Source organism: Protopterus annectens, chromosome 5.part0 (genome assembly GCF_019279795.1).
Source record: "Protopterus annectens isolate FY-2018-M chromosome 5.part0, PAN1.0, whole genome shotgun sequence".
Classification (NCBI taxonomy): Eukaryota; Metazoa; Chordata; order Ceratodontiformes; family Protopteridae; genus Protopterus; species Protopterus annectens.
In genome coordinates, this window is record NC_056735.1 from 734,784,497 (window position 1) to 734,809,216 (window position 24,720).

Below are 24,720 nucleotides of genomic sequence, written 5' to 3' on the forward strand. Positions count from 1 at the left end.
ACAGGTGGGCAAGCATACTTTACAATGTGGATTTGATTCACTGGAAGCTTCCTGTAGAGCAGCTGTTACTGGCTCAGTCATTCGTAGACATGCTTGGTTAAAAGAGCAAACCCTCCCTGAAAATGTTAAAGCAAAATTATTAGATGCACCTTTACAACAGGATGTATTATTTGGTGTCAAAGCAGAAGAGATTTTAAAGAAAATGGAGGATAAGGCTAAATCTATGCAAACGGTCAAGGATTTCTTGCAGGTACATCCCCCTCGCTTCAGCAGAAATTGGCCAACAAAAAACTGGTCCTTTCCAGCTTCAGACAGATCACAGAGGGATAAAAACAGATGCCCAAGGGGCAGAGGTCAGTCACAGGGCCCTTACAAACCTCGCCAATGGGGTTCTGCTACCCATAAAGGAGGAGAAGACAGGCCCCAAGCTAACAGAAGGCAGTCACAATGACTCTATCCTCAAACTACCAAGCAAATCCCTCCTGGCAACACCCTTGGGAGGAAAACTAGCATTTTTTGCAGACAACTGGCACATCATCACAAAAGACAAATGGGTTCTAAACATTGTCTCTCAAGGATACAGATTCCACTTTCATACCTTACCAAGGATCAAAGGAATGCCAAACCTGCCACCAAATCAATGGGCAGAGGCACAAAAACAAATTACAGCTCTCCTGAACATGAGAGCCATTCAACAGGTACCTACACAGGAGCAGGGACAAGGATTTTACTCAAGACTCTTCCTAGTTCCAAGAAAGGGCAAAGCATGGAGACCCATTCTGGATCTTTCAATTCCGAATACCTATCTGCAAGTACCAAAATTCAAGATGCTAACACTACAGCAGCTTCTTCCCATACTGGGCAAGAATGCTTGGCTAGTCACTTTGGACCTCAAGGAGGCATACCTGCATGTCCCTATCAGACAAAATTGCAGAAGATACCTCCACTTCATTGTAGGTTCAACGCATTATCAATTCTCTACACTGCCCTTTGGCTTATCTACTGCGCCCAGGGTCTTCACAAAATGCCTGGTACCAGTAATTGCATACTGCAGACAAAGAGGAATTCAAATATACCCATACCTGGACGACTGTCTTATTCAAGCAGAAAGCTAGGACATTCTTTTAAAGCATCTGGCATTTGTCAAACACCTTCCAAGTTGCCTAGAGTACACAGTAAACGAAAAGAAATCAAAACTAGTGCCCTCACAAAACATAACATTCCTGGGTGCCAGCTTGAATACAACGGCCCAGATGGCTTATCTCATGCCAGACAAACAACGACAACTGTCTCAATATTTCAAAATAATGGCAACAAAGACCCAACTCCCTGCAAGAAAAATTCTGCAGGCCTTGGGATTCATGGCATCTTGCATTCTACTAATACCATTTGCAAAACTGCATATGAGGAAATTACAATGGTACCTGAAAAGTGTATGGACTCAGCACAGCCACAGCTTGGAAACAATGATTCCACTCATTCCCTGCCTTCAACAGGAGTTTCTATGGTGGGCACAGGCATGTCACCTCAACAAGGTTCAGCCTTTCACCTTACCCACAGCCAGGCAAGCTATGACAACAGATGCATCGGACTATGCATGGGGAGCACACATGGCAGGACAGTGCATTCAGGGCAAATGAACTACAGAACAGAGACACCTGCATATCAATCAAAAAGAAATGCTAGCAGTGCAGAATGCCCTAACAGCTTTCAAGGACCTTCTACACCCAGGACAACTACTAATAAGGACAGACAACACCACAGTTATGTGGTACATAAACAAGCAAGAGGGCACACATTCCTACCCTCTATGCAGGCAAGCAATGACCTTGTGGAACACTGCACTGTCTTAACAGGTTCAATTACAAGCACAACTCCTGCCAGGAAAGAAAAACACATTGGCAGACGACCTAAGCAGAAACATCATGGATCCACACAAATGGAAACTAGATCCACAAGTATTTGCAATGATAGCTCAAAAATGGGGACGCCCAGACATAGATCTGTTTGCAAGCCCCCGCAACCACCAACTTCAAAAATTTTGGACAAGGACCTTCCATCCACTAGCTTGGAAAGTGGAAGCTCTCTCATTCAATTGGAAAACATTAACAGTGTATGCCTTCCCTCCACTGCCTCTTCTAGCAAAGGTACTGCTGAAAGTCAGATTAGAGAGGCCACAAATGATTCTAGTTGCACCAGATTGGCCACGCCAACATTGGTATCCAATTTTAAGGACCATGGCCCAGGGCCCACCATGGATTTTGCTACAAATTCCTCACCTGCTCACCCAGCGAGACGATCTGATTCTACACAGCCAGCTCAAGACTTTAAACCTGGCTGCATGGCAAATTACCTAAACAACCAGCCAACACCTTTATCCAAAGCTGTTATGGATGTCATTCTGGAGGCCAGGAGGCCCAGCACCAGGAAAACCTATTCAGACAAATGGAAAATATTTTGCTCCTGGAACCAGGGTAAAGGCCTAAATCCCCTGGAGCCGAACATTCCTCAGATTCTACAATATTTAACTGAGATGTTACACAAAGGACTTTCCTTTTCATCTATTAAGATCCACGCCTCAGCAATTTCAGCTCATTACAGCACGGATCCTCCTCTATTTTCACATCCACTTCTAAGACAGTACCTCAGAGGGGCTAAGAACTTAAGACCCCCAAGGAGAGCTGCAACACCTACTTGGGATCTCAACCTTGTCCTGGAAAAGCTTACACTGCCGCCATTTGAACCAGCTTTTTCAACTGAATTAAAATTTCTTTCATGGAAAACTGCCCTACTACTAGCAATAACCTCAGCTAGAAGAGTCTCAGAGCTACAGGCACTAATGGCAGTGGAACCTTTCCTCATTTTTCATCAAGACAGAGTTTCTCTACGAACTAATCCTTCCTTTATGCCAAAGGTGGTATCCAGTGTGGCCCTAAACCAAACCATTCACTTGCCCACCTTCTTCCCAAATCCCCAGAACAAAGGAGAAAGACTCCTGCACTCTTTGGACATTCACAAGCAATTATGTTACTACTTGGATAAAACTAAGGCTTTCAGAAAAACTGACCAGCTCTCTGTAGCCTATGCTACAGGATCACAAAGAAAAGCTATCTCAAAACAGACCATTTCTAAATGGATAGGACATTGCATACGTTTCTGCTACACACATCATGGGAAACCAGTACCTGCTAACATTAGTTCCCACTCCACCAGGGCTACAGCTACATCAGCAGCCTTTCTCAGGGGAGTGCCAACCAAGGATATTCTGGAAGCTGCTACTTGGAGTTCAGTGCACACCTTCACCAAACACTATCACTTACCTCTTTACTCTTAAGACTAGAGCTAGTTTTGCCACTGCAGTTTTGCAGGGCCTACTAGCCTCTTCTAACCCTATTTGACTCCACCACCCCTCCTTAGCTTTGGGATTCAACCCAAGTGTGATGACTGCAGCAGGGTAACACGATGAACGTAGTACAGTTTTGTACCTACCATAAATGTAGATGTTCGAGTGTTCCCCCTGCTGCAGTCCAGGTTACCCTCCCTCCATCCCCTCTGAACTAGCTGAACTTATCTCTACCACTTTATCCTATACTACCTCTGTGGTGTATTTGCTTGTACCTAAGGGTTTTGTTTTATTTTTATATAGCCATATGTATACATATTTATATATATATATATATATATATATATATATATATATATATATGTATACATATATATATTTTGCCTACCTTTTGGGGGCACCTGACATCTGGGGCAAGAAAAACTGAAGAAAATGACGTTGGATGCCTCTTATATACCCCTGACACACTGACGTCAGGGAAGAAGCGACAGCAGCCAACCCTGGACCAAGACTTTGGAATTCGGGCCGACTGCGGGACCGCCTGACAGCAGGATAACCCAAGTGTGATGACTGCAGCAGGGTGAACACTCGAACATCTACATTTATGGTAGGTACAAAACTGTACTTTATATAGATACAAGTCAACAAATGCAGCTTGCAAACTCCTCCTTTAAATGAGGGAATGTGTACAGTAGATAGTTGTCAAATGCAGTATTAAAATCAAAATCCCTGAAGATCCATGAGATTACCTTCAAGAAAAAAGATATTGTCCTTGCAAACATGAAAACAGTAGTTTAGTTTTAGATTACAGTAATTTCATTGTCATTTAGCATAGGATTACCCTCTTACCTGTCACATTTTCTCCATTCAATATTATCATATATTTGCATTCTGTAGGTACTTTCAGATTTCAGAAACTACGTGTGAGAACAGTAAGTTGACACATAGCTGCAGTGCTAAATAAGCCATTGTGATAAATACTGTGATTATTTTTTTTTGGTGTCATTAACTATTTAATAATAATTGCTTTCAGGGGAAATTCATGAAGTCTATTACACATTACTTGAAAAGATAATAATTTACAAAATATTACAAAGCAGCTCAAATAGCTAAATAGCTTCCAGAGAAAGATGTGTGGATGTGCACAAGTATAGCTTGTTTTTGTGGATGTAACTTGTTGCACTGAATTCAGTTGAGTCAGATTCATACTTTCAACTGCAAAAAGATTGACTCATCCCTCTATAATAAGACCGTGATTCGATTTTCTGTATGTCAGGGTACACTGTGATGTCACTGTGCTGAGGTTTTTATGCACATCTTTTATTCACATGTTCACCACACATTATTGAGTCGCACTTTATTATTACTTGAAAATTAACACATCTATAAGACTAAAGTGGTTATGTTTGCTTAGGCCCACCCCCCCACCCCCACCCTTTAATTTTTATTATCACCATCTGCACACAACACAGAAGGAACTATTATTGTTAAAGTATTTGTCATGTAAAAATTGATACCATTTCATATTTTTTAAATGTTTTACCAGCACCTGTGTATAGATTACAACAATTATGCAAATAAAAGTTAATGTACTGCATCAAGATTCTGTTAAAATATACTATAGATAAATTATTTTAATATTAATTAACATATAACATGTTTGATGCATTTATATTGACTTTATGATATTTTTTCTGACACACTTCTGGAAGCCTGAAGTAAGTTACATTTTACACTTTTTTAACGTTTTAATTGATACTGAGGTATGATATATAGCAGGTGTAATTAAATGAATTTCAGGCATATTCATGTTATTGTGAACTATTGGTTACTAAATTTTTCCACATGTTAGTGTCAAGCCTTGTTGTAATTCCATATCCATCGTTCACTTACTGTTACAGATGTGGAATTTTTAACTGATTTTGATCTTAATGTTAGTATAATGTTCCAAGTAAAACTGAAGTGTAACATTTTCATTTGCTGGTACATAATGCTTTATTTTTTAATCCACAGCACGATTTTGTTGTAGAGACTAGCCTTGTTGGAACGGTCATGAATGGACTATCACATCTTAACAGCTGCAGTGATCGTGGCTTATTTTTAATCGGTTTGATTAGAGGACTTGGTGGTAATCTCAGCATGAAGTCACGTCAAGAATTTGTAAAAGAGGTAATGTCATTTCCTGTTTATTGTACACTAACATTTTGATTTAAAAGATTTTGTGTTAATGCTACAGGCACATTGATTTTATGTTTTTTTTTTTTTTTGTTGTTCTTATTCTCACGTTTAGCTGTTTGTGTTTTGGAAACAGTGACACTGAGGATCTCTTTTTAGGGGAGGCTTAGGGGTATAAGGATTTTCTTTTAAAGATTATGCAGTAAGCAGCTATCCAAGACTCAAAACTCAGTTTGTAGAACTGGAATCTGTTGCTTTATTCTTGTTCTATACTGGTTATTAAAGTGTGTTAAACATGTCAAGGGTTGAGACCTAAGGTCCCAGTACATTTGTCCTCTGTGTGACTTTTATGGACAGAAGAAAAATTGTGGGAGTAACCTCTTCTGACTGTTGTAGGCCAGCTCAACTGCTAGTTTTCAATTTTGTCAGTTTCTTCTTTAAGCATGTGCAGGTTATGGTTTTGTGGTATCACTTTCTGTTTGGGAAACTTAAATGCAGTACAGTATGCGCAAAGTATAGCATATAAAGAAATTAGCCAGAGGGAGAGGTAGCAGAATCGATGCCCACTTTCTCCATGCTTACAAAGGTTGAACATCCATATACCCAGGAGTTACAGACCTCTAAGTTTGACTAGTCATATATGCAAAGCCATGCATGAATTGTCACTGACCTGGTAAACAAAGACACAGGAAACCTTCAAGCACTGGGTCCATCCCAACTTGGTTTTTATCAAGGGCAGGTCATGCCTACTAAACTTGGACTTTTCAAGGTCACTAGACCCATTGATGAGATTAAAACGGTACCTGGTGCTTACCTTGACAGTACCTTACTTTGGTATAATACACAATCTCACAGAGTTAGACAGACATAAATCCCTTTTTGACCTGTTGGAAAAGCAAATGGCTTATACAAAGGCAACATAGAGTTAGTGTGGGGGAGTCCACCTCCACTAAGAGGCCTGTTTTTAGTGGTGTCCCACAGGGCGGAATACTGGGATTTCTCCTGTTTGGAATTTACTTCCCTGAAGTCAAGGCAAATGTAGAGTGGCTTTGGCTGACGACCACAAGCAGGATGCAATCACTGAACCCCCCCCCCCCAAGACATGAAGATATTCTTCGGAAGGGTCTGACAGACAAAGATGAAAAACTGGTGCCAGAGCCATGGCCTAAAATTCACTGCAAAAAATGCATAATTATACCCTTGGGCAAGACAACCACCCCTACAAATTGCATTGACAACACTTCCATAAGAGTTGACCCAGCAGCTAGGATCTTGGGAATCCGGGTTAACAGTAACCTGAACTTTGATCACCATATGTCCATGGTAGTAAGACAATCCTTCTATGTGGTTCAACTTGTAAGTAAGGCATGGCATCTGGATCTAAGGATATCAGAGTCACACTAAACTCAGCCCTCACTGGAGCAGTAATCAAGTACAGTGCACTATTCAGCATGTACCTGACCAAGCATTTGCAGCAGCTGGAGCAGCCATAGAGGTTCCTCATTAAAAGAATACAGGGTGTAAATAACATGTCCTGTGTGAACTGCCTAAAAGCCCTGTCCCTGTACTTGGTTTCCTACAGACTACTGAGGGTTGATTTATGCCTAACCTACAATGCCTTCTCCGATGTAGCCCTAATGGATCTGCTACCCAATCAAAGGATCTAAACCTTGTCTGTGACATAAACAAAACATGTTAGAGTGACAGGTATGTGTCTCAGTGATTAACCCTTCCCTAGAACAGAATCCGATTTGTGTGAAACGGAGATCTTCTCTAAGCCTATTCAAACTTAATTTGGACCAATGGATGGGAAATTGCAAATTCACCACTGGATTGATTGGACTGAGGCAGTTTGTAGATGCCATAAGGCATAGGCATATACCAAACCCGTTCTAGGCTGTGTACACTGATAATTGGGAAAATTGGGCTAAGTATAACTAGGCTTAAAAAGGATTTAAGGCCGTTAGCCTAGTAACATCCTTTGATATAGGTCTGTTTACTGTAATCATGTGATTCAAGAAAGACTAAGTATCCCTTTTCTTTTTGCACATAATAATAATAAACTATTGGCATTAAACAGGCTTTTTGAATTATTATTGCTGTTTTGACACACTTGAAAGTGTTGACTGGGACTTTATGAAAACAGTGTTGATGAAATTAAATCAAGTAAATAATATCCTAGCTGCAGAATATCTGTATAAATGGCATTCTGTTGTGCTCAGTTTGCAGCTCACACTTCAGGATGGGAAGAGTTTTGTGCTGTGTTGTAATTTGAGGTGCTTTTGTTCCCTGCCATTCTTGATTTGCCTTCCAAATAATTCATCCTCCTTGTTTACATGGACTCTTCCTGGAAAACATCTTTGTTTGTGACAGCGTTAGAGAGCATGCTTTCCAATATGGTTTAAGTTACTTCCTGCTGTTTGTACTGTTTTTTTCTGCAGTAACAATTACTGTAGAAGAATGTCTCTTGACAGTGCAGAAAAGTAGAAAATTGTCTTTAAAGCAACCTCAGCCAGTAGATCTTAAATATTAATTTTGAAATCCCCTCTGTTAGATGAATCTCCTTCAGCAGATTTCAAAAATAGTTCATCCAGGTCAGTCCTGTATGAACAGTCTTTGTCATTAAGTAAGAGACATCTAGAGAGGTCCTATCCAGTTTCACCTCAGCCGTTTCCATTCATGATACAAATCTTTAGTCCTGAGCCTTGAGCTCTTTGCTTTGCTTTATACAGATTTTCATAAAATTTCTGAAATATTTCTAGTACCTCTACTGATCTGTGGTTATTTTTCTTGTTACAGGCTTCCTACATTTGGCAACAACCTTTTCTGCTTTCTGTTGCCTGAGTTAGTCTCCTAAAAGTCTTTATGCTCTAAAGTTATTACAAAAAAAGTTGCTTAACAGCAGTCTTTCTAAATTCATGCATATTATTCAGGTATTCCCTTTTTTCTCTTTAGCACTCTGCAGTTGTACCTGTTTGCGTCCTGTGAGATTCTTCAGGACTTTAAATTTTGTCAGTCCCTCTGAATAATTCTTGTTACTTCGTAACTGTATCACTTTCTTTTATTTCTGTTCTATTTTTAAATTCCACTTTCATTTTATCCCTCTCACTAGTTATATCTTCCGAAGAAATCCTGTCTTGTCTAATAACTTCTGAATAATATTCACTACCCTTTTCTTAAATTCCTCTATTTTTAACAGGTGGGGAAGCACCAGTTTATCATTTTTATTTCATTGCCTTGCATTTTTATTATAGTTATTATTGGCATGTTATCTGAAATAGTTATTGGATGTATATCAAAACTTTCAATTAAATGCACATGTTCCTGTGAAATATAATTTTTATCTAGTCCAGCCCATGTTTTGTACCTTAAGGAATAATATGTAAATTCTGTCTGAAGTTCTACTACTGAATTCACATCTTCCATTCCAAATATTTTCATTTTTTTTTTTTCAAAAATATATTGGGCAGGATTCACGAAGGCTTGCACGGAGTCTGAGTAGTGTAAGACTCCATGCAGCCCTCGCGATCCAGGAACAGCCCGAAATTCCGTGTAAGAGACCAGCTAAAACGTCTCTTACACGGACTGGGCGTGGATATGCTAATCACCTCACTTGCAGCCGAAAGGCATGCAAATGAGGTAGATTAGCGATCCACGAAGCTCAAACCAGCCCGTGTAAGAGTCGTGTTAGCTGCAGAAATGTACTCAGTACGTTTCTGCAAATAACACAATGGAGCCATGTCATCTCCAAATAAAGGGTGCATATGTGTCAGGCAGCATGCCAATGGCCAAATATGTGGCCATTGGCAAGGTACCCCGATGCAAATATGAGAAATAAATGCAGCGCAGCCCCGCGCAAACGGACTGCTCTATATAAAACATAAAAATGAAGGCTATAAACCCACAAATGTGGGTTTTATGCAATGCATGGATTTACAATGCAGGGACCAGCAGACCAAAAACAACATGGCCACTGTGTAGTGGTTGCTAAGGGGGGAAGCTGAGTCTAAGACATGTAACTAAGCATTAGTAGGCAATCTGATGTAAATGAGTGTTAGGATACTGAATCCCACTGTCACATAGCAAATGAGCACATTCTGAGTAGTGTAAGAGTTACATAAGGGGGAGGAACAGAGTAGGAGATAGGTGACATCACAGGGGGGAATGGCAGAAAGAAATGCAGTTCATTGGAGGTCAGTGTTACATGACAGATGTCAGACACATATCTTGGAAAGAGGAGTGCCACAAGATAAGCATGGGAAAGTCAAGAAATGGAAGGTGTACACTGTTGCCAACACCAAAGTATCTTGCTGGGCGTGCATGCGCACGTGTGCGCACCATGAGGTGCGAGTAGGGCAGTGTGCACACGTGTAAGGCAGACTGAGCATGTGGGAGCCTGTTGGCAGACTTGTAAGACTGTTTGCGCTGGTGTGCGCGTGTTTTAACCCGAATAAGTAGATTCTAAACTGTGTAAGCATGTGTGCGCGCGTGTAAGCCATTGTGAGCATGTTTCCGCTGGTATGCGCATTGAGGAAACAGAAAGGAAAAAGGAAGCAACAGAATTAGTAGGAAGCTAGCAGGGAATACTGCTGGAGCTAGCAGGTGAAAACAGTTAGAAGCAGGCAATTACACAGGCAGAATAGTAGCCCAGCCCAGCACTTAAAACTCTGCAAACAGCAGTGCAGGATGTTACTCTCAAGAGACACTGCAAGACAGGAGTAAGCTATTAGAAGTGAAAACTGAAAAAGCTTAACTCAGAGCAGAAATGCTAGGGGCTGCCATAGCTGTCATAAGGAGACATAGGCGACTTGCTGAGGGTGGTGACAATGCAAATGGTGCCAGACAACCCACATTGAGGAGACGGAGAAGAGTGTACAGGCCCAGGGTCACCTACCAGGGGTTACATGAGCTGGAGATAGTGGAGCGCTATAGAGTGGACAGAGACCTCCTGCAGCAAATTGTCAAGCTGTGCAGGCCACGCCTCACACACAGAACCAACAGAGGAGAACCCATCCCAGTGGAAACCAAGGTATGTGTTGGCCTAAGAATACTAGCAACAGGTACCTTCCAGAGGCTAACTGGTGATATGATGGGGATATCACAGGCATCAGCCTCCAGGGTACTGCTCCAGTTCCTGGATGCCATGTCAGCACATGTCGGTGATCATGTATATTTCCCCAATGCCCGTGAGGTATTGGCCAGCAATATGCGTCTCTTCCAGCAAATAGCGGAATACCCTGAAGTAGTGGGTGCATTAGACTGCACGCACATACGCATCAAAGCACCAGCCGGTGAGCGGGGTAGGGCCTACATAAACCACAAGGGCTTCCCCTCCATCAACTGCCAGGTCATGTGTGATGCCCAGGGCATAATAATGAATGTGTGTGCTGGCTGCCCTGGGAGCTACCATGATTCCCATATCTGGCATTTGACGCAGCTGTACCAGACGTTTGCCAATGGGGATATCCCACATGGACACCTAGTGGGGGATGCAGGTTATGCACTGGAGCCGTGGCTGATGACACCCATCAGAAACGCACACACACCTGAACAGGAATGCCATAATGAGGCACACGCACAAACACGTAATGTAATAGATCATGTGTTTGGGCTGCTCAAGTCACGGTTCCGGTGTCTGGACACATCTGGTGGAGCCTTGCAGTACTCACCAACTACATGTACCCAAATTGTCATGGTATGTGCTATGCTACATAATATGATCTTGCGAAAACAGCTGCAGCAGGACTAGCATAGGGTCGGGCCAAACAGCCCCCCACCATTGCCAAGGCCATCGCAGGCAGAGCGTGACTCGGAGGAGGAACAACCTGAGCCTGCCCCAGTAGGCAGAAGGAGGTGTGCCCAGTATGCCCTGGCCTTGGCAAAGAGGCAACGCATAGCACATACACTGGCTCAGTAGGAACCCTGGGAATGATACCCCTCTCTGACTCACTCATATAATAACAGGGATGCCTAAAATGACATAACCTGCTCTCAAAGATGTACAGGGAGTGTAGTATGTGCATCCGACAGAGGCAGCCCTGCAGCACCACCTGAGGCATGATTGCCATGTGTTAAGCAATGTAACACCATATAGTATATGCAAACTTGATGACCCTGACTAACATCCTGCCCTCACCAAGCATGATGCCACAATATGAAGATGAGATGATCAATTGCAATAATTGGCTGAAGTATTGCTGTTAGTCAAAGGGGATCCAATGTGTGCCAGCCTGGGATGACATGCTGAGCATGACATGATGCTCCACCTGCTAGGGGTGGCGTGCACCTATCAGTCCTGGCCTTATGGATACTGGCAAAGGCTGTTGTTACCCACAGCGTGCCTTGAATAGGTAAGGCTCAAAACACAAACCCACCTCCATAGGTATCACAAGGGATAAGAACCTAGATGTAATGCTACCCAATGCCAGAAGTCTAAACAGCAAGATGCATGCAGTCTAAACTCTCCCAGTATGGAGAATGTTGATATCTGTCCTGTAACAGAAAACTGGGTTAAGGCTCACAACAGCACCCTAACACTACCATGTTACACCTCATACTGTGCTGTACAGCCTCAAAACATGGAACAAGCTACAAAAGGAGGGTGACTAGCAATAATTGTCAAGGATAACCACACCCCCATGTTGGTACCACAACAAGAAGCAGCATGGACTAGCCATGGTCAAGTAACAGTGGCTAAAACTGCCTCCCAGTTTATAGCCTGCTACAGACTACCGTCCTAACACCAGGAACTGCACTTGGCCTATGTTGGAATACATGAATATATCAAGCCCTCCAAACCACATTATATTGGGTGAATGAAAATACCCAAACATAGACTGGGAGCATTATTCTAGCTCCAACATCCTAGGACAAAGGTTCCTAGAATCCATAAACCAAAATGCCCAGGAACCAACGTACCACTCCCACAAGAGGGGTAAGCATACTGGATGTGATAATCAGCAACATGGGTACTGGATGGCAAGATGAGAAGTGTATCCCTCACTGGTAAGATCAGACCATAGAGTAATCACACCGGATATACACATCCTGACCACAGTCCCTGGCCAGAAAACCACAGTGAAAAACATGTGTAAAGCAAATGTTGCACTCCTCCAAACTGATCTGGAATCCATTAAAGGCCCTGTGCAGGTGAAAAATATGGGCCACACCTCAGAACCCGTTATACAGGCATTCCATGAACACTGCCAGGAATGCATGGATTATGCAATCCCAAATAAAACCAAGGCACAATGCCATACACGCAGGCATCTGGCATGGTGGACCCCAGCCATTACCAAACCATGCAAGAGAATGAGGAAGCTACTACATGATAGAGCAAACCTAAAAAGGGAAGTAATCTCTGATCAGTAGTATGGCAATAAAATATGTCCACTCATACAGTCCACTAAGGCCAGCTACAGCAATTTGAATCTGTGAATCTTGAGGCAATGTTACACCTGCCCCATGTACACAGACAACCCTCACCTCCCCCCAAGAAATACAAATATATGTGAGAGATGCAACCATTTATCCAAACCAGAGGCTGAGCTCTCTCAACTCAGTACTGTCAAAACTAGTCACACACACCACAAACCCAGTCTCACATAGACCTCTCACAACTGCAAACCAAAGACATAAACACAGAAAAACATTCCCGGAGGCTCTAATTACAAACACACCACATCAACAGAGGCCTCCAAAGCAGACACCCAAGCAACCACTACCTCCAAACATAGCACATGCAGCACACAGTGCACAAAGCTGGTGTGACAAACAGTCACAGGCCAGAAGGAGAAACAACATGCCTGATACAGTTGTAATAGGTGACTCCATAGTCAGACACACTGCTGTCCCGCTCACCAGACTGAACAAGGGAAAGGGTACAGTAAGCTGCCTGTAGGCTGCTACAATACGCCACATAACAGAAGTACGCAGGTCAACCCAAAGCAAGTAGAAATATGATGCAGTCATTGTCCATGCTGGCATGAATGACCTGAGATGTACCTCCCCGGATTACATGAAAAGAGACATAGATGAGCTCTCCGATTATGTAGTCCAGGCCGGTATGACACTGACCTTGTGCAGCATCCTACCCTCACCAAGAATGATGCCACAGTACAAACACAGAATGATCAGCTTTAACAAGTGGCACAATTACTGGTGTCATTCCAATGGGATCCAATGTCTGCCTGCTTGGGATGTCAAGCTTGACATGCCATGCTGCTGTGCCAGGGATGGCTTGCACCTTTTACCCCTGGGCGTCTGGATATTGGCTAAGGCTCTTGCCACCTCCATAGATCCTTTTGTAGGCAAGGCTGAAAAGACTAACCCACCTCCCTAGAAAACATAAGTGGAAAGAAACATAAGGGTAATGCTGCCCAATGCCAGACGTGTAAACCTCAACATGCATGCTCCCGAGGCCCTCCCTAGTATGGAGAACATCGATGTCCGTGCAGTGACAGAAACCTGCAGCAAGGCTCCTGACAGCACACCAGCACTACCAGGTTATACCTCATATCATGCGTTATGGCCCCAAAACCTGGACCAAAACATAAAAGGAGGGGGAGTATCCATATTCAGCACAGATACCCACACGTCCAGGTAACTGACAATGCACAAAGCATCGGAGACCACCCATGTGCAACTAACCATAGGCAAAACTGCTGTACAGTCTGTAGCATGCTACAGACCACACTCTCACACACAGGAACCCCACTCAGCCGTCCTGAAGACACTGGACAGTATGAATGCCTCACCAAATACCAAACAAGGTACTCACAAATTACCACATAGGTGGTAATCCATTATGTATGGAAGGAGTAATCAGGGACCTAGGGACACAAGTGGACAGTAACCTGTCATGTGACACTCACATGGCCACCTTATCATGAAAGGATTCACATCTACGTCAACAGAGGGCATTGTGCCCCTATACTGTTCTCTTATCAGGCCCATAATTTAGTACAATGCCTCATTTGGGATGTACCTTACCCGACACCTGCAGCAGTTAGAAAGACCTCAAAGGTACCTCACCAAGAGGATAAAGGGTCTCAAATATATGTCATATGCTGCCTGGCTGTAGACACCCCAGCTGTATGCAGTCACATACTGCCTATGCAGAGGCATTGTATGCCTGTTGTACAAGGCCATGTCCAACACAGGATTAATGGACATGCTCCACCCCAGAAAACCCAAATCCATCGGAGCTGTGAGAGTGAGAGATGTCCACCTCAACACATAATGAAATAGGATGTGCTGGAGGGACAGATACATAACCCAGAGGCTCCCTACACCCTGGAACGGAGTCCCACTCCATGTTAGGCAGAGCCCCTCACTGACTCTCTTCAACAGGAATCTTGCCACGTGGATGGGTGATCGTAGATGTACACTGGGGGTCTTCACTGTGTCACGTCCAGACAGAGGCACAGTGAAGTAAATCCTAAATGGCCATAATATTCACATAGCAAGGGGTGGCGAAAGCCACACACACTCTGGCTAGGCTTATAAATGCCCTAGGGCGGATAGCCTAGTATGAACCTATGAAGATACAAATTGTACAGGACACTAAGGATAATCACAAGGCTTTCTTAACTGATGGTAGGAACCTTGTTGGGAATTCACAGATATGCTCTGAATCACTCAAATATTACAAACAACATACCAAACACACACACATATTGCCAACATCCAACCTGACAGGTGCAGTGCAAACCACCCCCCCCCCAAATGCCAAATATCTATCCCAGCAGAGTGCTGGCCCCCTGACATTGCAGATGCTGAGGTAACAGCCAGCATCTACAAAGCAAAACACACAGCATCAATGGTACGAGATGGTGTCCTGGGCTGAGTCCAACATGGACTCCAAGAAGAATGGAATACCAAAGAACACCAAATAACACTACTGCTCAATGTCAGCCTTTACCACAGGATATGTACCCAAAGAGCAGTGTACAACAACAGTGGTCCTTCTCCACAAAGGTGTTGCCTGAATGGATACTGCAAACTACCACCCCAGAATCCTGACAAGCTTGGTCTGCAAAGCTATGGAAAGGATCAGCATGTACCTCAGACATAAAGATATTGGGGACCTACTGACACTGGACCCTACCCAGTGTGGCTTTCTTAAGTGCAGATCCTGCCCCTTAAACATGTTTGACTCATTTGAAACAGTCGTTAAGGTCATTGATGAGGGGAATGTGGTCCACACAGCCTAGCTGGACCTTGCAAACGGCTTCCATACAATACCCCACGTGTTCATTTTAGATAAGCTCAGCAGCTTAAATATAAACCCCTATGTCAATAGAGGGGTTGCAAACCAGACCAAGGACAGAACTGACATGGTCAGAAATGCTGCAGCCATGTCAGACTACAAACCAGATACAACTGGCATCCAACAAGACTCGGTCCTGGGACCTCCCTTGTTTGGTATATATGTCCCATAGGTACAGGCCAACATGGAAGGAGTGTGTCTGAACAAGTTTGCAGAGGACTACAAACTGGCCACCATATCTGACCCTCCAGCTGACACAAGCATCCCACAAAAGGGCCACATAGAAACAGACAACTGGTGCCATAGCCATGTCAGCAAGCTAATTGCAGAAAAGTGTATAGTCAACCCCTGTGGATATACAGTAAGTGCTCACCAATTACCACATAGGTGTTAACCCATTAAGTACTTAAGATGTAATAAGAGACCTGGGGACACAAGTTGATAGATATCTTGCATTGGACAAGCATGTGGCTGTAGTGGTTACAGAAACATACCATATACCCACCTAATCATGAAGGCAGTCAGATCTAGATCAGGGAAGGTCATTGTGGCTCTGCAGTCATCCTTCATCAGCGTCACAATTGACTACAATGGCCCCTGTGGGATGTACCTCAGCAGACACCTCCATCAACTGGAAAGACCTCAAAAGTACCTCACCAGGAGTATCAAAGAGCTTGAACAGATGCCATATGTTGCCTGATTAAACAAACTGCAGCTCCACACACTGCCATACTGCCCGCCCAGAGGCAAGCTGTGCCTGATGTATAAAGCCATGTCCAAGATGGAATCAATGAACATGCTGCACCTTGTACAATCTGAATGGCAGTGAGCTATGCACATGAGAGACCTCAACCCCAGCACTGACATACATAGGACAAGCTGTACTGAATGATCCATAACACAGAAGCCACCCCCACTCTTGAGTAAACTCCCAGTACAGGTTAGCCAGAGAGTCACTCATCGACTCTCCTCAAGAGGAATCTTGATGAGTGGATGGGAGATGGTAGGTTTACCCTGGGTATCACTGTTATGTCACGGGTAGACGGAGGCACAGTATACTAACCATGACATATGTCATGGCAAACTCCAGTTACAATGTGTGTCGAAGGACAAACACACTCTCTGACTAGCATTAGAAATGTCCTAGGGCACATCGCTAGTGTTTGCCAATGTCCACCTATGTTGTGGAATACACTACCAATGTTGGACAAGCCTGGTTTAAGTAGTCCATATCTGAACATAATGCAACATGGTCATATGTGCACAACTGGCCCCTAACCAGTCTGTTGTGCTCACTATGAAAATTTAAAGCAGTGATAGGACTAAAGCCCAGGATACTGTCCACCACAGTGAAAGTACTGAACCAGTACACTATATGGTACTACAGTGTTAGGTCAGTATGAAAGGATGTTGACAACTGTATGCAAAGTATCCCATGCAAACCCTGCAGGCACAGTATAATCCCTGTTGTGTTCAGACACAAAGCAGTTGGCCAGTAAGTACACAACATGACACCCAACACACACAACCATAAACGTGAGATGTTGTTGAAGTTCACACTCATCCACAAATGTGGTGGACTGCAGAGTTAAACATATGGAAAGCTCACACTGGGCATGCTCGCACACTTTGATAAATGAGACATATGTCAGACAACATGCCATGGAAAGCCTGAACTGGGCATGCTCACACACTTAGGCCATATCTCAGTTTAGCAGTTGGCCACACATATCTGGTATTTGTACGTGTTATTCCAGGAATCAACCACATTACAGCAATCTGCCCAGTGCACACAGTTAAATGACTACAGAGACATAAGTGATATAGTGGATCCCTCTCATATTCAAACATCTTCCACAGATACACAAGTTGTTCATAGAAACAGGGAATGCTATGGCAATAAAGACCTGCAAACAGTCTATCAGCAACAAATATTGTGCATCTGACAATTAAACATATGGGTGTAGAGGTCAATACTAGGCTGTTTGCCCTAGGGAATGAAAGCTTAGCCAGAGTGTGCTTGGCGTCTGCCTCCCCAGTACAGTAGGCTACTGTGCCACTGTAAAGTAGGTCACATAAGGCACCGTTTGAGGCTAGTGTGCTGTGCCTCCGTCAAGCATGGACACAGTGGAGATCCCAGGGGTTGAATTTGCTATGCCACATCCATGTTGTTGGTGTGTGCTGGAAGAGGGTTGGTGAGGACCTCTAACAGTAAGTGGGCGTCAATAACAGACTGAGGGGAGCCTTATCTGCAGTGTCTGGACAATTTCACTGCCAACACTTTGTCGTGATGATTATGAGGGATTGAAGTGTCATGCCAGTACTGTTCAGAGATGTCCTCCCTCTGTGGGCTACTGCTCTGCAATGTATTAGCTCACTCCATCTGTTGGACAGCTTATATATGGCTGCTGTACACCTGACAGGTGTCCTGTTTTGGAGGAGTCATGGGTATATTTGGGATAGCATGATCAATGCAAACCTTCCACATGCTCATAGAATGCAATTGTCAAGGATTATGCAGAGTGGCCTGTATACTCCCCCAGCATGGGTCCTTTGAAGTCTTCCACCCCAGTCTTCACAAGTGCAAAGTCTGCTTTTGATAAATACACTTTGTTTGCAGTGACAACCTTGCCTGGGGGTGGGGATGGGATATGGATGTCCAGGGAAAGGTGGGTATGGTCAGATATCAACAGTGGTGGTCTACCTCTGGTGTGGAACAGTGAGTACCCATGTTGCAGATGGTCAGGTGCAATATGTATTCCCTTTTGTGGCTGTGGTGAGTGGTCCTGCCATAGCACATGGTCTCACAAATTGTAGTGGCTGTAGGGTAATGTTGTAGAGGCCTGAGTAGTTCCCACACACAATATACCTGTACCTGACGTTAACAACTGGAATGGTGTATGTGAACACTTTCATACCTTGGCACTGTTCCCAGGGAAGCAAAGTGTGTGTCCTGGATGTGGGAGGGGTGGTCTGAACTGGTTGTGTTGTGTGTTACAGGTCCTGTGGTCACGAAGCATGGTATAAAACATAACCTGCCAGTGCTGATGTGCATATCTGACCCTGAAGTAGGTGGCTGCAAATGCATATATATGCTATCCCCCACCTGACAGGTAGTAATAGATGTACATACCTCTGTATAAATAATGATGTCAGCACCCTATAAATACTGCAGGTGCAGTACAGATGCCCAGTAATTCGGATAGTGCGCTCTGCTAATGCGTCTCCCTCTCACTGGATATTCACATTCCGACCCCACCCCCTGCCCAGAAAACCACAGTGAAAAACTTCTCTAAAGCAAATTTCACACTCCTCAAAACCGAGGTGGAATCCTTCAAAGCCCCCGGGCCTGAGGAAAATACAGCCCAGACCGCAGAATCCTTTATAAACGCATTCTATGAACACCTTCAGGAATGCATGGATCATGCGATCCCAAATAAAACCAAGACCCAATCCTCCAAAGGCAGACGTCCTGTCTGGTGGACCCCAGCCATAAACAAACTATACAATAGAAGGAGGAAGCTACTAAATGATAGAGCAAATTCCCAAAAAGGGAAGGCATCACTGATCAGTATTAGCAAAAAACTACGGGCACTCATAAAATTGTCTAAGGCCAGCTTCGAGAGAAAAATTGCACAGGACACTAAGGATAATCACAAGGCTTTCTTTAGTTATGTTAGGAACCTGGGTGGTAATTCCCAGATATGCTCAGAATTAGTCCAAAATGACAAAAATACAGTGAACACACAGACATTGCCAACATCCTAGCTAACAGGTTCAGCGCAAACTTGTGCCCCCCCTCCCCACCAAAAGGGCAAATATCTATCCCAGCAGAGTGCTGCCCCTGACATCTCAGATGCTCAGGTAAGAGCCGCCTCCAAAGCAAAAACACAGCATCAATGGGACCAGACTGTGTCCCGGCTGCCCTACATGACCTCCAAGAAGAGCTACACCCAAACATAAAACTACTGTTCAATCTCAGCCTTACAACAGGATATGTGCCCAAAGAGTGGCGCAGCAACAGTGGTCTCTCTCCATAAAGGTGGTGCCTCAACGGATCCTGGAAACTATCGCCCCATAAGCCTGACTAGCTTGGTCTGCAAAGCTATGGAAAGGATCATCATGGACCTCATAAATAAAGATATTGGGGACCTACAGACACTGGATCCTACCCAGTTCGGCTTTGTTAAGGGCAGATCCTGCCTCTTAAACCTGGTTGATTTCTTTGAAACAGTCACCAAGGCCATTGACGAGGGGAAGGTGGTCCACACAGCCTACCTGGACCTCACAAAAGCCTTCGATACAATACCCCACTCTGGCATTATAGATACGCTCACCAGCTTAAATATAAACCCCTATGTCACGAGATGGATTGCAAACTGGCTCAAGGACAGAACCCACATGGTTAGAATTGCTGGAGCCATGTCAGACTCCAAACCAGTTACAGGTGGTGTCCCACAAGGCTCAGTCCTGGGACCTCTCTTGTTCGGTATATATTTCTCGGAGGTACAGGCCAACACGGAAGGACTGTGGCTGACCAAGTTCGCAGATGACTGCAAACTGGGTGCCATAATCGACTCTCCAGCCGACACAAGCATCCTCCAAAAGGGCCTCATAGAAACAGACAACTGGTGCCAGAGCTATGGCCTCAAGCTAAATGCCAAAAAGTGTATAGTCATCCCCTTTGGCAAAAACAAAGTGCTCACAAATTACCACATAGGTGGTAATCCATTAAGTACAGAAGAAGTAATTAGGGACCTGGTGACCCAAGTTGATAGCAATCTCTCATTTGACAACCACGTGGCCAAAGTGGTTAGAAAAACATTTTATATAGCCCACCTAATCATGAAGGGATTCACATCTAGATCAGGGGAGGTCATCGTCCCTCTTTACTCATCCCTCATCAAGCCCATAATTGAGTACAATGCCCCTTTTGGGATGTACCTTACCAGACACCTGCAGCAAGTGGAAAGACCCCAAAAGTACCTCACCAAGAGGATCAAAGGGCTCAAACAGATGCCATATGCTGCCCGGTTAAAGTAACTCCAGCTCTACTCAGTGGCATAATGCCTGTTCAGAGGCGATCTGTGCCTGACGTATAAAGCCATGTCCAACCCGGAATTAATGGACATGCTGCACCTCAGAAAATCCAAATCCATCGAGCTACGCGCTCGAGAGACTTGAACCTCAGCACTGAAATAAATAGGACATGCTGGAGGGACTGATTCATTACCCAGAGGCTCCCTTCACTCTGGAATAAAATCCCAGTCCAGGTTAGGCAGAGTCCCTCATTGACTCTCTTCAAGAGGAATCTTGATGAGTGGATGGGAGATCGTAGGTTTACCCCGGATATCACTTCTGTGTCACTGTTAGACAGAGGCACAGTATACTAACCTCGAAAAAGGGCATAGCAAAATAAATGTAAAATGGGTGGCGAAAGCCAAACACATTCTGGCTAGGCTTATAAATGCCCTAGGGCAGATAGCCTAGTATGAACCTATGAACCTAAGTGTCATAATATAGTTAGGTAGGGGTTTGAATCCTGCAAATGCTCAGTGTGTGTGTGTGTGTGTGTGTGTGTGTGTGTGTGTGTGTGTGTGGGTGAGCGGGGTTGGTGTGTGTGCAATTCTGTGTGAGAGAAATGTCCCTTTTGGCAACTAGGAAAACACACTACAGGATGCACATTCCCCTTTCTAAACACTGATGATGTCAGCACCCTATAAGTACAGCAGGAGAAGGGAAACCTCCCAGTAATGCGAATAGCGCACTGTGCTAATGCGTCCATCTCGAGTGTCATAACATAGTTAAGTAGGGGTTTGAATCCTGCAAATGCTCAGTGTGTGTGTTTGGGTGAGGGGGGTTAGTGTGTGTGCAATTCTGTGTGAGAGAAATGTCCCTTTTGGCAGCTAGGAGAACACACTACAGGATGCACATTCCCCTTTCTAAACACTGATGATGTCAGCACCCTATAAGTACAGCAGGAGAAGGGAAACCTCCCAGTAATGCGAATAGCGCGCTCTGCTAATGCGTCCGTCTTGAGTGTCATAACATAGGTAGGGGTTTGAATCCTGCAAATGCTCATTGTGTGTGTTTGGGAGAGGGGGGTTAGTGTGTGTGCAATTCTGTGTGAGAGAAATGTCCCTTTTGGCAACTAGGAGAACACACTACAGGATGCACATTCCCCTTTCTAAACACTGATGATGTCAGCACCCTATAAGTACAGCTGGAGAAGAGAAACCTCCCAGTAATGCAAATAGCGCGCTCTGCTACTGCGTCCCGTACTAGTGTCATAACATAGTTAAGTAGGGGTTTGAATCCTGCAAATGGCAAGTGTGTGTGTGTGTGGGGGGGGGGGGGTGGAAGTAGGGTGTGTGCAATTACATGTGTGAGAGAACTGACCCTTTTGGCAACCAGTACAACACATCAGCTGCTGCATATTCCAATCTCTACACAGAGATGATGTCAGCACCCTACAAGTACAGCAGAAGAGGGCAAATCTCCCAATAATGCAAATAGCACGCTCTGCTACTGCGTCTCTCACTACTGTCATAGCACAGTTAGTTATGGCTTTGAATTCCACAAATGCCACGCGTGTTTTTGTCACACACAATGCCCATGTGTGTGGGTTGTTCACAATAATGCATGATATCGATTAAACCAGTAATGGCAATGCACACAGATGATGTATGTCTGTGCCAAATACACATATATACCTGTGACCTTCAATAGCTCCCATGTCTGACGCCTGCCACATGTGAATACATGGTATTTGCACTGGATAACATTATGACTGTGGTTTTCTGTGTGGGTGCTGCATGTGGTATCTGTATATACAGTGCGAGTTGTATATGGTATCATCCTAGCAGCGAGGAATACACATCTGGTCTGGAACATATAGTCTACATGTTGTTGATGAACAGGTGCTGCATGTTTTCAGCTGTTGTGGGAGTGGTAACAAGTTGTTCCATAGCAATGCAGTGACTACATGCTAGGAACCTTTCAGCTAGGGTGTTGTAGCTACAGTAATTCATCAGCATTCAGTAATACTTCAGCATTCTTGGTGAGGTTATGATGCCAACCAAGGTCAGGGTCATACCAGCCTGTGCCACATGCTCAGAGAGCCCTTCTATGTTCCCTATCATGTAGTCCAGGGAGGTACATCACAGGTCGTCATATGTGTCCATGCCTCTGACTGACCTGTATGCTTGTGTTATGTGGTGGACCATAGTGCCCCAAGGGTATATCACTGTGACCTTCACCTTGTCCAGCCTGGTGAGCAGGACCTCACTGTACCGGACAATAAAGGTACCTAACACAACTGTAGCAGGTGTGTTGTCTAGCCGTACAGGCTGTGACTGTTTGGCACACAGGATTTGTGTGCTATGTGTTGCACGTGCTGTGTTCTGGCTTAACGTATGCCTGTGTGCCAGCTGCAGAGGTGTCTGCTGCTCAGGCAGGATGCTATTCTGAGGCTCCACGAATGCCCCAGTGTGTTCATGTGTTTGGATTGCTGTCAGTGTAGGTCTACATCAGACTGGTATTGTAGTCACTGTAGTATTTCATGCCGCCTGACAGGTTATGCCAGTACTGGGTTCAGAGTGCTTAGTCCCCAGTTTGGCTATGTGGTTGCATCTCACACATGTGTTGTACGTCCATGTGTAGGGGAGAGGGTTGACTGTGTACATGTGGCAGCTGTGACATTGCCACATGACTCACATATTCCACAACTGTACCATAGAGGTGACTGACAAGGGACCTTTGCACATGCTACCATAGTATTGTGATTGCCATGGTGATTAACAGCACATAGGGCCAATGGGGAACAAGGTACAGAAGGTGAGTATGTGAGGGTGTAGTGCCTGAGATTAGTTAGCACTGGCATATATGACTGCTCACGTGGTCAAATGCCAGGTAAGTCATATGCAATGTGTCACAGGCAACGTACATGCGAACAGGACAAACAGTGACATTCTGTCAAGTGAGACATGGACATACATATAGTAAGCTATGCAGATGTCACTAGGAATCCACAGAAGCTCTGTAAATCTGCATTGCAGGTGGAATCAGTGTTCCAGGGTAACTGCAAGCAAACATGCATGCAAACAAAGCTACAGTAAGCAGGGCTGCATGTAGTCCATTGTACAACAAACAAGCTGTACCACTTCCAGTAGGTAACAGTGCAAATATGCAGGCACTATACACATGTACATGGAAATACACAGGTCAGATAGCCAGGGTCCAGTCTCAGTGCACACAAGTGTACAGACCATGTACCGTCAATATGTACAGTAACCGGATGGAAACCCAGGTGCTCATACCTGCAGTAATACACATGTCAAATAACAGACACTGAGCCTTCACTCAGTGGTTCCATACTTAGTAGGATGTATGCTACCTGTCCTGCCACCACAGTATCCCTGACATTTATGGGGACTCTCCCTCCTGTGAAAGTTAGATGTGAGAGTGTTCAATCTCGCCGTTTGTTCTTACACACTGGTTCGGAGCCGATCCTCGGCTCCAAGTCGGCCGCATAGCAAAGCTCTGCATCTTACAGAAGCTCGAGACCAGGCTATATCCCACAATCCTCCCTGCCATTACTCAGATCTAGTTTGCCGCTGCAACGGGGTCACATCGCTACAGAGAGCTCGGACCAGAGATTTTGTTGTTAGACAGATAAGATAGTCTTTTTTTTCTTTCTTTCAAAAGTTATTATACTCCTATAGTTTTTTGATATTTTATTTTTCTATACTATGGTGTGTGTGTGTGTGTATGTTATAGTTAGTTTTTATAGGTTTTCCTTTGGGGCCTACCCTTATTTAACTGTAAATTCTCTTAAACTTAAAACTATTAAACTTTAAATACCTCTTCTTTAAGGTTACTGTTATGTCTGAAAAAGCCAAGTCTGGTTTTAAAAGGTGTCAGTGTGGACAGA

The 24,720-nt window shown here is 44.2% G+C and overlaps 1 protein-coding gene across 2 annotated transcripts in view; it reads left to right on the forward strand.

Annotated features, from left to right (window-relative positions):
- DYNC2H1 (dynein cytoplasmic 2 heavy chain 1) overlaps nucleotides 1-24,720 on the forward strand; it is a 6,555,988-nt gene that overhangs the window by 3,247,510 nt on the left and 3,283,758 nt on the right. For both annotated transcript variants that reach the window (XM_044072582.1, XM_044072581.1), the window contains one exon: nucleotides 5,357-5,512. In XM_044072582.1, the coding sequence (XP_043928517.1) occupies nucleotides 5,357-5,512 (156 nt within the window). The remainder of the gene's footprint in view (nucleotides 1-5,356; nucleotides 5,513-24,720) is intronic.